Genomic DNA, 16862 nt, shown 5'->3' on the forward strand with positions numbered 1-16862 from the left:
ATGGAAATTTACCTGGTATGTCTGCTGCCACCTAGCGTTGGAAAGTCTCCTATTGTCTGCTTAAAGGGTCTGGGTACTTTTTGTAGGACACAAAACAAAATTTCTACTTACAAGGTTTGAACATATTGATAGTAGGAATTAAGCTTCCCTTAAAATATTACTTGCGGAGTTTGAAAATTATTTTTGTGACATTGTTTTACTAATTTCTCAAAAGACTACAGCACCTCAGCAAGTAGAAGTTTAAGGTTAACTTTCTACTACCATTGTCTTCAAGCTGTGTAAGTTAAATGTTAAACTGTGGACACTTTGCAAAAAGTACCTAAACTCTTTAAAGGAACACGTTGAATCGGTCGAGTTGGTCTTTGAAAAGCGTTTGTAACCATTTGTAATTTCTATCAAATGCATATGGGTAGAAAGATGTTGTAAAAGTATAATACAATGGTCCACACAAACATACCTCAAAACTGCACGGTTTTCCCTATACCTCGTCGACTACCACGGTCGGCCATTTATGGGAGTCAAATTTTTGACTCCCATAAATGGCCAACCATGTTAGTTTGCAAAGTAAAAGGAAAACCATGCAATTTCGAGGCAAATTTGTGTGGATCATTGTATTCAACTTTTAAAACATCTTTCCAACCATATGCATTTTATAACAAATGGTTATAAACGCTTTTTGTAGATCAACTCATTCGATCCAAGGCAACGTGTTCCTTTAGACAGTTCTATGAAATTGGACCAACACTGGTAAAATACAAGCAATCTAGGTCATAAATGCTACCTCCCCTTCCTAACCCTCTGCCTAGCAGATGATCAAATATTATTATACACACAAAAATTATCTCATAACAAAAATATACTTTAGTTTAATAACGGTTTCGTTCTGCAATCTTTAAAAAAATACCTCATTACAAGCAAACAGTATACTTATAGTATAAAGACGAAATTATATACAGTACGTGCATAGAAAAGTTTGCATTTAAAAAAAATCTACAACCCAACTTTGACAGTAGTACCTTGACATTTATGCGTTGTTGCATTCACAATCAAGCAATAAAATAGGTGAATGCATTTTAGTGCTGAGCACTCTGCAACATTACAGTTACGCCACGACTTTTTAAATTTCAACACCATTGCATCTTGGCAACGTTATATAAAAACCACAGAATATTGCTGATGTACATAAACTTGTTTCATCTCTTCTTGGTTAGTACACAATAGGTTTTTTTCTCACTTGGCGAAACAAGTGCTTAACACCATTGCTGTTGACATGTACTGTACATTGTACTCATTGAATGTATTGATTGGATAACACATATAACGGCACAATTAGCGTCAATAAAACGATAAATAGGAAACAAAAAGAGATGCTCAGTTTTAGATGTGGAAGGAAAACCCCAAGGGGGAAAACCCACGCAATCAGGTAGGGACTAAAGACGCAATCCACATGCAAGGCTCTGGTCAGACGTGGGATTCAAGCCAGGGGCCACAGAGGTGAAGGCAAGGAAAGAAACCACTAAGCCATCCTGATGAATAAGACATTTCCCAACATTATTGTACTGGATTTCAAGTAAATTGAACTTTCAAGAAGTTATACATTGGCTTTACGGATTATTTTCACCCAATAATTAAGAAAACCCAACCAGTAACAACAGTCCTTCACTCTGTACAAATATACTCTTGGCATAATATTAAAAAAAAAGACTCCATACATTAAAAGAAAAAGACATACAGTAACAGTAAACCCTACTGCCTGTTTGACAACCATGACACAAGAAAACAGAGAAAGACAACGAGGACAGAGATTCTTGGAGTCGTAACACCATTTCCTGGCTTGCCATTCTGCCCCTCGCCCCCACCAGCTGTTGAAGGAGTGGTTCTTTTGGGCACCTCGTCCACGACAGACACGGTGGTGGGTCTTGCGGTGGGTTTCTTGGTGCTGACTCTCCCCTTGGTGGGTACGAATGGGAGCAGACTGGGTGTCGGTTTGATACTGGATTTGATGGTTGGGTGGTGCTCATCAGTCCTACTGCTGCTTGGCCTCGGGGTGGTAACGTCAAAGACAAAGTCAGTTTCCTCAGTGGTAACTTCTGCGGAGAGACAAGAATAAGAATAGTGTTACATGAGGATATCCTGACATTGGTTTAACTATAAATAATAATAATAATAAAACAGTATTTATATGGCGCATATAAATAATACATTCCTCCAAGCGCTTAACAGCTAAGTGAAAAGTATTAAGATAACAAAACTTAAAGAAACATTTATGATGACATTTACTGGTCACTGAGGTGAGGGAGCCTGTGCCATAATTGATCAAGAGTAAATACACAATCATTAGTATTGCTGGTCCATCAAAAAAATAAGCATTCTGTGTATCTGTACAAAGGTTTCTTCCCCCATGATCAGACATTTTTTGTTTTATATAGGCCTATTTGGGATATATTGGGGTTGAACTAGAAAAGTTTACAAGGGCAAGAATTTAACCAACAATCTCCGGACTAATGTATTTGCACTCTAACAACTGGGATATTCAGCCCTGTATGTTGGCGGTCTCCCTTTTTTTGTCAATATTATCTTTGTTCGAGGGGTGCCAGTCAGACATCATGCAACTGTTAAATGCTGTATAGCCAGGGATCACACCCAAGTTTATAAAAAAAAAATGGAAAGCCATAAATGTAGAGTGCCTGCATGTTAAACCCTGAACAAAGATATTGACAAAATAAGGAGACCGCCAACATACTCTGTAGGGCTAAATAAGTTTGTAGAGTGCCAGCACATTTAACCGAAGGTCGTTGGTTCAAATAAATCCAGCTCTTGATAACTTTTCTCTGTTCAACCCCAAAAAAATTGTTTATGTCGGAAAAACTTGGGCTTATTGGAAATTTGGAATTAATTCAACTGTAAAATGACACAAAAATCTTTCTGGTTTTTTTTTAATTTGATTTTTTTTTTTTAGATAGTCAGGTGGTGGGGAAAAAGTTTTGACAATTTTTTCACCCAAATAGGATTTTATACTTCTGTGTAAATGTTTTGTGAAGGAAGACAGGATGTTTATTTTAGACAACTCTGTTTTTAATGGAATAACTAGTTCCGTACTGGGGTAGGTGATACCCTGCCAGTGCATCCCTTTTATAATATCAATCCCACCAATCCAATTCCCTTCTGATATTATTGATATAAAAAATATCAGAGGAAATGATTGGGAAGGTTGTGGTCGAGGTATCTCAAAGACAAGGTCCGGCACTTCCTGTGTGTAGGTTAAAAAATGTTAGTCTCAATCATGTCTGCTTTAAAGAAGTGTTCAAAATGTCATCACCACATTTTGTGCTGTTCCTTCAACTTAGCTGAATACAAACTAACTAACGATCATTTATCAACCTCTTTGCAGTCAAAATGAAATGGGCTAAACTACCAATGTATTTTTTTGTTTGTTTAATATGATCAAATAAGTTGTTTAAAATTGCTGTAAAATGTGGGGGTCCGTCTTTGAGCACCACCCTGTATAATGCATTTGGCACACACACTTTGCATTCTCAAGATGGGTAGATTTATAGGAACTATTACCTGTTTTTGCATGTTATTGACATCGAACACGAGACATTGACCTGTCTATAGATCCTGTATCTGTGGTTTTAATTCAAACCCACTCTAAAACAATACAACCTTGTCTGTCTGCGGTAGCAATGACTGCATTGTCTGAACCAATTGTTATATTATCCCTTCATTGTTTAATATTAAAACAATGCAGGACTTGGACCGCATCATCGGTCAATCAGAAATTATAATACATTTCTAAACTGAGTAATTTTCTACTTGCTAAAATAGCCATTGCATGTAGGATTTGAATGTAAACTGATATAATAATGGCGAGCGCGATCAGTAGATAAAAAAATGCATCTGCTAGCCAGCAGGGCTCTTAAAGGCAGTGGACACTATTGGTAATTACTCAAAATAATTATCAGCATAAAACCTTTCTTGGTGACGAGTAATGGGGAGAGGTTGATAGTATAAAACATTGTAAGAAACAGCTCCCTCTGAAGTGGCGTAGTTTTCAAGAAAGAAGTAATTTTCCACGAATTTGATTTCGAGACCTCAAGTTTAGAACTTGAGGTCTCAAAATCAACCATCTAACACACAACTTCGTGTGACAAGGGTGTTTTTTCTTTCATTATTATCTCGCAACTTCGACAACCAACTGAGCTCAAATTTTCACAGGTTTGTTATTTCATGCATATGTTGAGATACACCAAGTGAGAAGACTGGTCTTTGACAATTACCAATAGTGTCCACTGTCTTTAAAACACGCAATTCTGATTTTGGACCCTAATTATTTTGGCTAATGTGAAAGTTCTACTCAGTGGTAATTTATTTTGACTTTGTGCCTGCTATTATTAACAAGCAATTTGCGAGATTTGTATAGAGTCTAGTACAATGACTTGCTAGTCACAAGGTACCGCTTAAATTTGAATTCCTACTACTGTAGAGACAATTTCACCTGATTTGGGGCAAACTTTTGCAAATTATTATGTAAGAGCCGCAAACAACCATACATAACACAATTCTGAATGGATCTAAGAGACGCAAACAACCATACATAACACTCTTCTGAATGGATGTAAGAGACGCAAACAACCATACATAACACAATTCTGAATGGATGTGTATGACACAATGGTACCAGGGTCTGCTCATCTGGAGATTGCTAAACAAAAGCTTGCCCGAACCATTTGACATGGCCACTGTCTCTATAGTCTAAGGAACAGTGTTGTAGCGACGGTGGGCGGTGCGAGGCGGTTCTGCCCAGAACTAAAACATTTCGCCCAGCACTGTGAGCAAAATACACTGTGTTGCCCAGCATAGACTACCCACAGATTGCACTTCAGCAATGATGGCTTCATCTAAACATGAATAATTTTGTTGAACCGGCGCTCGCCCTCTGTGGACTAAATTGGATTTAGAGCCCATCACTAAAATTAGTCTAGCTACAATACTGCTTATAGACCAAATGTAAGCAGTTAATTGTGACTTAGCAAGTAACTGTACCAGACTATATACAAATCTAACTTGCAGATTCCTTTTATTACTAATAATAGCTGGCACAAAGAGAAAGTGAAGGACCACTGGGTCGAACTTTCACATTAGCCTAAATAATTAGGGTCCAAAATCAGAACTGCGTTTTTGAAGAGCCCCTCTGGCTAGCATCATCATATATAGGTCAGCTGAGAATATTGCCGATCCAGGTGAAAGAAATGAACCCTTGATCCCAAGCAATTGTCGGAATTGTCCTTTGTGCAATGGTGCAATACACTGGTGCAATATTTATTAAATATCACACCTGCTAATACAATTACCCCCATTTAAACTCTCTATTGTGTACAGCGTAACGTAATATCCACATACTTCCAAAAGAAAAAAAACTCAAATTTCCGAAAGAAAATAGGGAAGGAATAGAATAAATAAGAGTCTTGCTTTAAAACGAAACTCTGTAAAGTTGTATTGGTACGCAGTACTTTTTGTTTTTATATATTGGAGATCTGATTGAAAAGAATTGTTGACAAAATGCTCAAAAGAGCCTGAATTAAGACAAGAAACACAATCAAGTTTTTTTCAAATGGTTATTTTTTTTTTAAATACCTGAACACTGATAACAATTTGAGATAGGCCTTTTTAGACATATTAATTTGTACATTTTCAGTTTTTATTCAAAAAGTAGTAAATTTGTGGACATTTCGAAAAAGTACGCGGATCCTTTAAAATGCAATAAAAATGTACTCACTTTGTGTAATCTTAGTTGTGGGTGTGTAGACCATGTCTGTGGTATTGGTTTCCATCTCCACAGTGGACGTTGATCCAGATCCACTAAAACAATCCTCATCATCATCTGAGCAGCCGCTACCGCTTCCACTACCGCTGAACTCTGGCTCTGCTGGCACTCTGCGTTTCTTGCCACGAAGTTTCAAACGAATGAGCTAAAAAGGTGGGAGGTCAATAAATGGGAAGTTTAATGGACTGGTCTGGTGTTTGGCAACAATTTGTAATATTTTCAAAAATGAACATGCTGTAAATAGACAAATCAGTGGGGTGGTGGATCTTGTACCACATAGATCGCCACAAAAATATCGCGACCGCAACCGCTGAACTCTGGCTCTGCTGGCACCTTGTGTTTCTTCCCGCGGCGTTTGAAACGAATGAGCTGAGGTGGGAGGTCAATAAATGTGATTGGCCACAATCCTCCATATTTTTTTAAATGAAAACGTTGTAAATGGAGAGGTTTGTAGGGTGGTGGATCTCGTAAACATAGGTCAAAACATTAGACTATCTAATTTATTATACGGGCTGTTAAGTGAAAACAATGAAAAATGCTTGTGCTTTTTAGGGCTAACCTGAGAAACTTTTTATGAAAATCTTGTTTTTGCCTTCAAAGGACCTGGACACCTTGGTGTATTGGTGTATACAACATATGCATGGAATAAAAAACCTGTAAAAAATTTGGACTCAATTGGTCGTTAAATTTGCAAGAGAACAATGGAAGAAAAAAACACCCTTGTTGCGTTAATTTAAGTGCTTTCAGGCTTTAGCTGTTCGTTTTTTTATTATTTGAGTAAGAATTTACCTCTTTCTCAAAAACTATGTTACATTTGAGGGAGTCGTTTCTCACTAATGTTTTATACTAACAACAGCTCTCTGATGCTAATTATCAAGTAAGTTTTTATGCTAACGATTGTTTTGAGTAAATACCGATAGTGTCAAGTGCCTTAAAGGAACACGTTGCCTTGGATCGGTCAAGTTGGTCTTTGAAAAGCGTTTGTAACCGTTTGCTATAAAATTGAAATGGTTAGAAAGCTGTTGTAAAAGTAGAATACAATGATCTACACAAATATGCCTAAAAATTTTGTGGTTTTCGTTTTACCTCGTCGACTAACACAGTCGGCCATTTATGGAAGTCAAAAAATTGACTCCCATAAATGGCCGACCGTGTTCATTCGCGACGTAAAATGAAAACCGTGCAATTTTGAGTGATACTTGTGTGCTTACCATATATATTTCATAGCAAACAGTTTCAAACGCTTTTTTATAGACCAACTCGTCCGATCCAAGGCAACGTGTTCCTTTAATGAGGGGTTTAGACGTTCTCTCGACCTACTCACATGTATTATTTCTTCCAGGTTGTCCATAAGACCAAAGGCTTGAAGAAGCTCAAACTCTCTGCCTGTCCATGATACCTCTGGGTTATTCACCTGGGCTTCTAAACCATTCCCAATTGGATCATAAGTGTACCTATAACACACACACAATAAATAAATAAAAATTTATAAATGAAATCATCCAATGGACAAATTAATTTGAAAGCCTTAAAGGCTCTGGGTGGATTTCACAAAGAGTAAAGACTAGTCTTTATCAAGTTAGGACAGGTTACATGTCCTAACATTAGGACTAGCCTTAAATTAGGACTAGCCCCAAGTTCTTTTTGAAAATTGGTCCCAGGACACCTTTGGTAATTGTCAAAGACCAGTATTCTCACTTGGTGTATCCCAACATATGCATACAAAAACAAATCTGTGAAAATTTGGACTCAATTGGTCATCGAAGTTGCAAGAGAATAATGAAAGAAGAAAAACACCCTTGTTGCACAAATTCGTGTGCTTAAAGATGCCTAATAAAAGGCTTCAAAGCCTCTTATTATTTGAGTGACAAACTACTTCTTTCTCAAAAATTATATGTTACTTCAGAGGGAGCTGTTTCTTCACAATGTTTTATACTAACCAACAGCTCTCCATGGCTCGTTACCAAGTAAATTGTTATGCTAAAACAATTATTTTTTAGTAATGACCAAAAGGGTCCAATGCCTTTAACATGACAGTGAGAAAAAGTGATGATGTTCCAAAACCCTCAGGAACCTTTTTCCTGTTGATTAAATCAGACTACTAAATAGGCCCCAAAGTCTTCTCTAACTGAACTAAATTTTCATTCCCAAACCATCTTCAGAAGCTCCATGTTGAAAACATCACATTTTGCCCAAAGTTAAGAACACTATACTATTCTCAACTCCAACTGTGGTAAACATTATAAATTTTACAAATCATTAAATTTATTGCTTGTTTACTACTAGTTTTTATTTAACCCCCCCCCCCAAAAAAAAAAAAAAAAAAAAAATTAAGATTGATGTGTCAATTCCAAAACACCATTGTTTTTCAAGTCACAAGATTTATCTATAAAATTGTAAGACTAAAATCCACACCAGCCCAAAATTTGCGAGTTTCCAGTTTATCAAAGTTTGCAATGGTCCCTCTTAGCTAGACCCATGGGTGCACATGGGGTTAGTTCATAATCCTCCATGTCTATGACTTTAAAAATATAGCCTCAAGCTGTTATCATTTGTCAGATATTGGGTGGCATTACTAGGCCATGCACCTGACAGCCAGCGTCTTGGGGTAGTCAGGTGCAGTACTGGAGCCCCTGGACAGGGTAACAACTGGAGGGCGTCATAATTTGGCTCACTCTTGCCACCTGTGTCACTTATATCATTATATCAAGATAATGCACTTTTTTCTACAGGAGCGTGTTGACTGTGCAATCAATAGTTCAATTGTTATTTGATTTATGAATTGTTGGAATTTCCTTGATGTTTGTTATAGCTGGTATTACTTAGCAATATTATTAGTTCTACTGAACTATGAAAGTCGCTTTTGTGTATCAAACTCTTAATAATTAGAAAGTAAACACAAATTGGAATATAAATCTGAAAGTACAAACATTAATATTTACACTTTGATTTATAATGCCATTCAGTTTTTTGTTTTGTTTTTATTATTATAATAATTATTATTTATTATTATTATTTTTTCCCCACAGAACTCAGGAAAGTACTGAGTATGCAGTGCTACCACACATTGGTGTTTATGTGTAAAATCAAATGAATATTTTAAATTTGTTGCGATTTTGGGATACGTTTTGGGATTCATTTGACAGAGAGTAGACATGGATTTTGAATTTTCGAAACACAACAATGTAGCTGAGGGCACGGAGGGGGTACAACATATTTTGGGTTATGGTCCCCTAAGTGCAAGGGACAAAAGTGTCCTACTTGTAATCCATGAATCATCAAAAACAGCCCCAGTTGCAAAAATGTTTTGGCCAACCTAAGACCTCTGAAAACACTAGCTTTCAAATCAAGGGCACACATGGCTTGTGGGTTATCCTTTGCTGTGTGCCGACAAAGGCTGTATGTTTTTGTGGGGGACGCTTGGTCGGCAGTCAAGGTGGAATGCAAGAGAGTGAGTGTTTAAGGTTTTTCTTTTCCCCTTAACATTCCATCCTTGTCACTAACTCATTACCGTGGCGATGAAGGATTGGCCACTTGGGGCTGATCCTGAGCTCCTAGGGGTGCACCTCTGGGGTATCAAAGGGGTGCTGTACTTGAACCATGGCCCCCTCAGACTGGGGTGCTGGATACGCTTGTATTTGAGGAGGGGGTGTTGAAGGGGGCAATAACATTATCTCACAATTGGGAAGAGGAACATAATATCAATTAAAGTCAAACTTCTCCACTTAAAAATAGTATCAAAATTTTAAATTGTGATTTTTTTTTTTTTTTGCAAGAACAAATCTCACAATATTGGGAAAAGGAACATCCTTTTCTTACTGGTACAGTTGCAATAAAGGTATAACTTCTAAAAATCACTTAAAATAGTATCAACAATTATAATTGTAACTTTTTTTTTGCATTGAGCTCCTTTGGTGGAATTGGGCAACACAAATACTCTGTATTGTTATTATTTGTATAATTAAATAATAAATACTTCTTTGAACTGTAACAAAAAAAAGCTACTTTTGGGGCTAGTTTCAAGCAGTTCCTTTTTTTTATTTTACACTTTGTATTTTCATATTTCTTTATTGTACACTTTGTTTAAAAGAATATTATTACTTGCTGCAATTTGAAACTCCTTACCCTCTCAGGTATGATTTAAATACCCTTTGCTCTAAGAAGCAATTTGCTCTTAAGTCCTTGTGAGCCAGGCATGTAATGTAAGGATAGGAAGACTGCACCATCGATCCCAACTGAACTGGAGAAGTGACCTTTCCAACAAAGTGGTTATCATGTGTCTTAGGATATCTTTAATAACTTCATGGCAATCCACAAAGAGAAGAAATGGCCAGGAAGAACTTGTCAGTGGAGTCAATTGCAATATTGTTGGGAGACTGAAAAGAAGCCCAAAACTAAATGGAGAGCTGAACTTGTCAGTCTGTCGAATAAAATTATACAGAATGGGGGAGGGGTGAAAATTCTTTCTTGGACAACTCTTGTTCTAAATTATGACATCTTTTACACTTTATGTACATGTTAAAGTTAAAAATTGCAATTTGCGCGACATCCAGAAAGGTGAATTATTACAAGTTTTATTGCCTTTCACTGACCATTCTATGGTACACTACTGTCTCTCTCACTTCTTAGCCCAATTTAATACCTGTGCTTACTGTAAGAAAAGAGTTGGCGCGAACAGAAGCAGGGAACGCCTCGCTTACAGCAAGCATTTCACGCAGGATATATTTTGCATTTGCGGGCACCTACTCCACGCTACTAAAATGCATCTTTTGCCTACCCAGCTACCGCAGAAATTCGGCGCTTGCACAGTAAAAGCGGATATCAGTGATCGTAGGCACAGAGGTCGGCGTTTAGCAGAGCCATGATATTGGGCCCTGGTGAGTTCTGCGGGAGAAATATTGTTACCTACACGAGAGAGCTAGAAAATTGGGAATTTATAAATTCCCTATTTTAATAAAATGATGTTACACCATCCCTTTAACTAACCATTCCCCATAGAAGGACACGAAGCTTTGGGCCAGACAGAGAGTATACATCTGATAGGATAATCTTGTAATGGATCGCAAGAGAAGACATCAATGAATACAGAGTAATGTTTCTCCTCTGGGGAAACTCAAGACAGTATGAGAAGCAGTAAACAGTATAAAGTTACTCCCTGTACAGGTATTCAATTTGCATCTTGTGAGGACAACGTTCAAGAGAGGTACATGTATATACATGTAGACATGTCAAATTAATGCACAGTTTCTTTGTATGCACATGATTCTTTCAAAACTGAGAACATGGACGCAACTTGCTCGCAGTAAAATACAGCCACAGGGATCACTAATTGGCCTCAATGTCCAAGTCCCATCTAACCCAAAAGGTCAGACTATACATTGGTCACCTTCTGAATTAAAAGTCGTCCAATCTTTCCCTTATTAAATCACTAAGTGACATTTCTAAAGCTAGGAAAATTGCTGTGTGATTATTTTATTTTTGTTTTCAGACAGTTTCACTGGAAGAAATTATGATACTGTATCATAATTCATGTGCATTATTATGTGAAGATTATTCTAAAAAAGCATGGAACTAAAACATCAGACCAGAAACTCCTATTTATAATTTGCATGGTGCATAAAAAGAAAGGGGAATTTCATCATAGAGACATCTGTAAAATATCTGGCTAGGTGCAATCCCACATTCATTAAATTTATCACGATTAATTAAAATGATAGCAAATAATTATCTTTCATCACGAAGAAGTTCCAAACACGCATGTGGTATGTGCAGCATTTAGTGCACCTGTCAAATTAACAAACTTAAATGATGCTTAATGATTAATTGCTCTAAACGACCTTCATAAGAATATGGACATAAGCGATATTGCATATAGACCAAATAAATTACTTGGAGAGACTAAGGGCCTATAGGGCTTCAAGTCTCATGCGTGTTTGAAATTATTTGAGCCACTTTGATCCTACCTAGGTTGCTTTAACGCATGAAGGAAATGAACTCGCGCACTTTGATGGAACTGTATGTTCGAGTATGCATGACATTTGCACAGTCTGCACCATAGTGCAAAGTCCTTGCCCTATGCTTAAAAATAAAGGAACATTACAAAATTGTTTTTTCTTGCTAACAAAACAGTTGCTGTCAGTGTAAAAAGGACTTTATGTAACCCACCATATTATACATAAACTGACAAACCTGTCGAATTTTGAGATTGATTCAGCCATGTGGGTAACGAGAAAATAGTGAAAAACCGATTACACATTTTTGCATGAAACAATACAAAATAAATCCAAATGGGAAATTTTAGTTTTATTTATTAATCATCAAATATGACATGTCAGACAGAAATATTTCAAGGGATGTTTTCTACTATAGGGTAGAAATACCGTGTAAGTTTTATGTAAATCTGTTATCTTCACTATTTTTTTTTTCTGACAAAAACTGTAATGCTTCTTTAAACACTGGCTGTTTGCAGTTTCTTCTTTTTAAAGGTAGTAGTTTGACAAAGACAGATCTTGATGGTAGTAAACATTGAAAAGCTGAACAACCTGTCTTAAAATGTTTCTATTTGTTCAAGCACCTTAGGTACCCTATTGGTAGATCCATGCCCTATAAAATACTATATTTTATATTATAAAATACTAAATTTTTTGTTTGAAACTTTGCATGCATAATCAGGTTTGTGGTTGCTTCTGACAACCCAACATTTCGATTAGTATGCTCCGATTGTCTTCAGGAGAAATATTAAAGATGAGTCTTCTCAGTGTGTGTAAATTTCCTGAAAAGAGCCCTAGGGACCAAAACCACCAATCATTTTCAAAATAAAGCAAACCAAATATTTAAGATTGATTTGTGCATGTTGTATTATACTTTAGATTCTTGTGCATTATTATGTATAGGCCTACTTAATATCTTTATATCAAATTTATGCATAAACTTAATTTTGCCTTCCTTTGAAGATCAAAATGATCTTATTTTTTCACACCTACAGTGCTCATGACTTCCTGTCCCTTCATGCCAACAACCCGACATTAAAAAAAACACCTGAAATTGAACACATGACCGCCAAGATGTTAACAATGTGACCGGAGGTGTGGAAAGTCATTACCAATGTGTCATGATTCTACCCAATGTGTCATGATTCTACCGAATGTGTCATGAAACTTAAAGGCAGTGGACACTATTGGTAATTACTCAAAATAATTATTATCATAAAACCTTTTCTGATTACAAGTTATATGGGGAGAAATGTACATTTGGTTTTTGGACTGGTTTAATTGTTTTAGTCCTCCTGTGAAAATTTCTTTTTAAGAGGTGGTACTTTTGTGGGGGTTATGTCCTCGCAGAAAGTATACTTAGTAACTGAAATAACCTACACAAACTGAGAAATGTATCTGACAGCATCGTTTCTCAGATTAAATTTTTGGGGGATAACAATTTATTAAGATATTTATTTCCGTGACTGTATCACATCAAAGTAAATTGATTCTCAAAATGCTTTATACCATCCAGGGTTTCAAGCTGGTAAGAAAATCCACAGGACTGCTGGACTTGCAGCTCAGAATCTTTACTGGACCAGGGGTCGAATTTCACAAAGAGTTAAGACTAGTCCTAACTTAGGACTATGTCCTAGGATATATTAAAAACGTATGGCTAGTCCTAAGTTAGGACGTGTAACTCGTCCTAACTCAAGATAAGACAAGTCTTAACTCTTTGTGAAATCCACCAAGGATTTTATTTACAAAACCAGAATCAAATTGAAATGAGACTAGCATCAAAATGAGTTAATCAAATGGTTTTATCATCTCAACTGTTCCATTTGAACAAAATACTAAGAAAAGATTGTTCTCTCCTGTTTTATGAGTGGTAATCAGCAGGACTAAAAGATCTTTCAAGGACTCAAACTCACTATTTTGAGCATCATTCTTTTGAGACAATGATTCCCAATAAAAAAATATTAAAAAAAGAACGAGCAAACTGGACTTGTCTTGTCCTTGCTGACACTGAAATCACTGGCCAGTGTTCAAGTGTAAAATTTGAGCCCGCTATCGAAAGCTGCTGTACTTATAAACAAGTAAGATTTTATTGCCATTAATTTTAAAAGTGATTACCAACACCTTCCCTTTAATTACCCTGCCGTGGTTTTTTCCATTTGGCAATGTGCAGTAATGTGAATAATGTCATATTTCATGTGTGTTGTTTTAATAACAAGTGAATTAGCAGCCACCCTCAAGCACACTATTCATTATATGGCGTCCGTCATTACTTTTGTATTGCCTCTGGGTATGTGCGTGAAGGACCGATAAGAATTTTGTTTAATAGTCATTGAGAGTGACAATACCCTAGGGTTGGAAAATGTCTTATTGATCAACAAGCAACTTGATTAAATTTCATGTTTTTCGTGATATTTCCTTTTTGTCACTTTTTCTATTATATCTTCATACAAAAAAAGCAGTGTATTGTCAGTTTGGGGCAATATTCTTTTCTGTATGTTAAATTGTCTAAACCTGCTAGTTTACAATTCAACAAATTAATGTGTGAGTAAACTCCAGAGGAGGTTTCTGCACAGTATAGGAAGATGATGATAATATTTGATGATGGTTATAGCACTAATTACTTGTGCAAATAATATGTACACAGAGAATGTGTCAGAGAATATGCAACATAAAATTGAAATTGATCATATCAACTACATCCCCTCGACAGAAATCAAATCTTTTGCAATTTTTTTAGGGGGTTTTCTTGGGTGGGGTGTGTGGCTGCAGGATTGTTTGAGAAAGAAAACATTGGCAACCTCTCTAATAATTAACTCTGGTTACAATCTACAAGGAACTTTTGACAACCCCTTGAACTTTCCAGACCAAAATGTTACAATTTCAAGGCAACAATATTGATGCATAATCATCTAAGTGGGTTTGAAATTAATGGTGTCTACAATTCTGAGGTAGCCAGTCTGCGCTACTAAATAAAACAAATAATGTCTGACCGAAACCTGAACTTGTGGTCTCCAACCAAACCCACATGAATGAAAGTCATGTTGACCTGAATTTCCTGTCAAAGCCAGTCACACCAAGGGCAAAACTTCAAATAACCTTCATGTTGTTGTGAATAGTTAAAGGCACTGGACACTATTGGTAATTACTCAAAAAAACTATTTAGCTTACTTGGTAAGAGCAATGTGAGAAACGGCTCTGCTTTGAAGTAACATAACTACTGAGAAAGGGGTAATTTCTCACATAAATCATAAAAGACTTCAGGCCTGACGCCTTTTATTATGCATCTGATGAAAGCACAGGAATGTGTGCAACAAGGCTGTTTTTTCCTTCATTATTCTCTTGCAATTTGATGAGCAGTTGAGCCAAAATTTTTAAAGGTTTGTTATTTTATGCAATATATGTTGGGATACACCAAGTGAGAATACTGACATTTGGCAATTTACTAAGCGTGTCCTGGGATTGATTTCACAAAGAGTTAGGACTAGTCCATAAGGGATATTAAAAACTTAAGGCCTGTTCAAGTTAGGACCAGTAACTCTTCCTTAGACGAGATAAGACTAGTCTTTTGTGAAATCCACCCCAGTGCCTTTAAACCTTATCCAAGGAGTCATATTGGCTAGTTTTGTGGTATCAAATCGTTCAGTGCGTGCTTTTGTGCACCCTGACCACTAATCCTGTTCTCTTGACCCATGCTGAACACCCCGAGGTATATTTGTCATCAGAAATACATTAGAAGGTCTCCATTGTTGCACCTCTTGGTCCCAAACTAATATGGGATAAAAGGCAACATGGATAAAGAAATGGGTACTGCGGGGCTTGGGTATACAGAGAGTGGTTAAAGCTCTCTCCCTCTCTCAGAGATTCCCAACCAAACCAACACTATGGGAAGAATTTGTTGCTGATGGATAGATGGTTTGTTTTTATCCTTTGTTAAAGGCACTGGACAGGTTTGGTAATTGTCAAAGACCAGTGTTCTTACTTGGTGTATCCCAACATCTGCCTAAAATAACAAACCTGTGAAAGTTTGACTCAATCGATCATCCTCCAACCCCGTGACCATACCCAACTACCCACTCGGTCGACCCCAACTTTGTGGAGTCCATGTCACTTTTTCATATCTATCACCGAGCACCAATATCAATTAGCCGTTTAGTAACATGCCTGTCATCGCTGCGAGCAACATATCATACAAGTATGAACCAAAACACATCTGCCCCTCACATAATAAACTCTCCGAAATGGACTTCCCTGAAAGCCGCAAATGTAACCCTCAGGAGGGCAAGGAGAAAAATCGCACAAAAACTTGCTTTTGCTCGGAGGGTCACAATTAGATGCCCAGCGAGTGCGGTTCGCTAAGGAGCGAGTTAAGATAATAATATTCTGACCAAACAGTCATCGACCCTGAATTCCTCTGATATGACTAGCAGGGAGTGTTGCGGGTAAGGTGGGATACTCCTCACATAAAGACATTTGAGACGCTCTTGGAGGATAAAGCGTTTACTCGTGTAAACATAAACTGTGTGCAAAAATCTAGAATGACAGCTGATTTTGAAATTAAGAAACAGTTAACACGATTTTAATGCAAATTAAACCTTTGGTATTTGGAAGAATTTGATTGTCTTAATCTGGATATAATAAATCCGGAGCATGAGTTACCTGGAGGAAGAATAACCCATTATATTGGAATACACAATCTGAGAAGGGTTACTGAGACTAATTTGGGGCCTGACTAATTTTGGGGCATAAAAACTGATATCTCTTACATATGTAGGGCCTACCAAATAACTTCAAAGTGAAGTTTTTCTATACATTTTTTTTAAAAATACTATCGAAAGCTGCTGAAGGCCTCTAACCAAAGGTTTTATGGCCATTAATTTAAGAGTGATTACCAAATGTAAACCTTCCCTTTAAGGAACTGCAAAAGATTTCATCATTGAATAAAATAATAGTAAGTTTTTACAGGACCATCTGTTACAATAATGTTAGATAGCAAATATTATTGTATAGTAATCATACTAAAACAGCCAACGGCGCCTTCATCTTTG

At 36.8% G+C, this 16862-nt stretch overlaps 1 protein-coding gene across 1 annotated transcript in view; it reads right to left on the reverse strand.

Annotated features, from left to right (window-relative positions):
* Positions 1 to 667: 667 nt before the first annotated feature.
* The window catches only part of LOC117298355 (glypican-5-like), a 57678-nt gene continuing 41483 nt past the window's right edge, over positions 668 to 16862 (reverse strand). The window contains exons 6-8 of the mRNA XM_033781564.1: positions 7152 to 7281; positions 5780 to 5972; positions 668 to 2090 (exon numbers count right to left, since the gene is read on the reverse strand). Coding sequence (XP_033637455.1) covers positions 1747 to 2090; positions 5780 to 5972; positions 7152 to 7281 — 667 coding nt within the window. The 3' untranslated portion in view covers positions 668 to 1746. The remainder of the gene's footprint in view (positions 2091 to 5779; positions 5973 to 7151; positions 7282 to 16862) is intronic.

Source organism: Asterias rubens, chromosome 13, assembly GCF_902459465.1.
Source record: "Asterias rubens chromosome 13, eAstRub1.3, whole genome shotgun sequence".
Lineage (NCBI taxonomy): Eukaryota > Metazoa > Echinodermata > Asteroidea > Forcipulatida > Asteriidae > Asterias > Asterias rubens.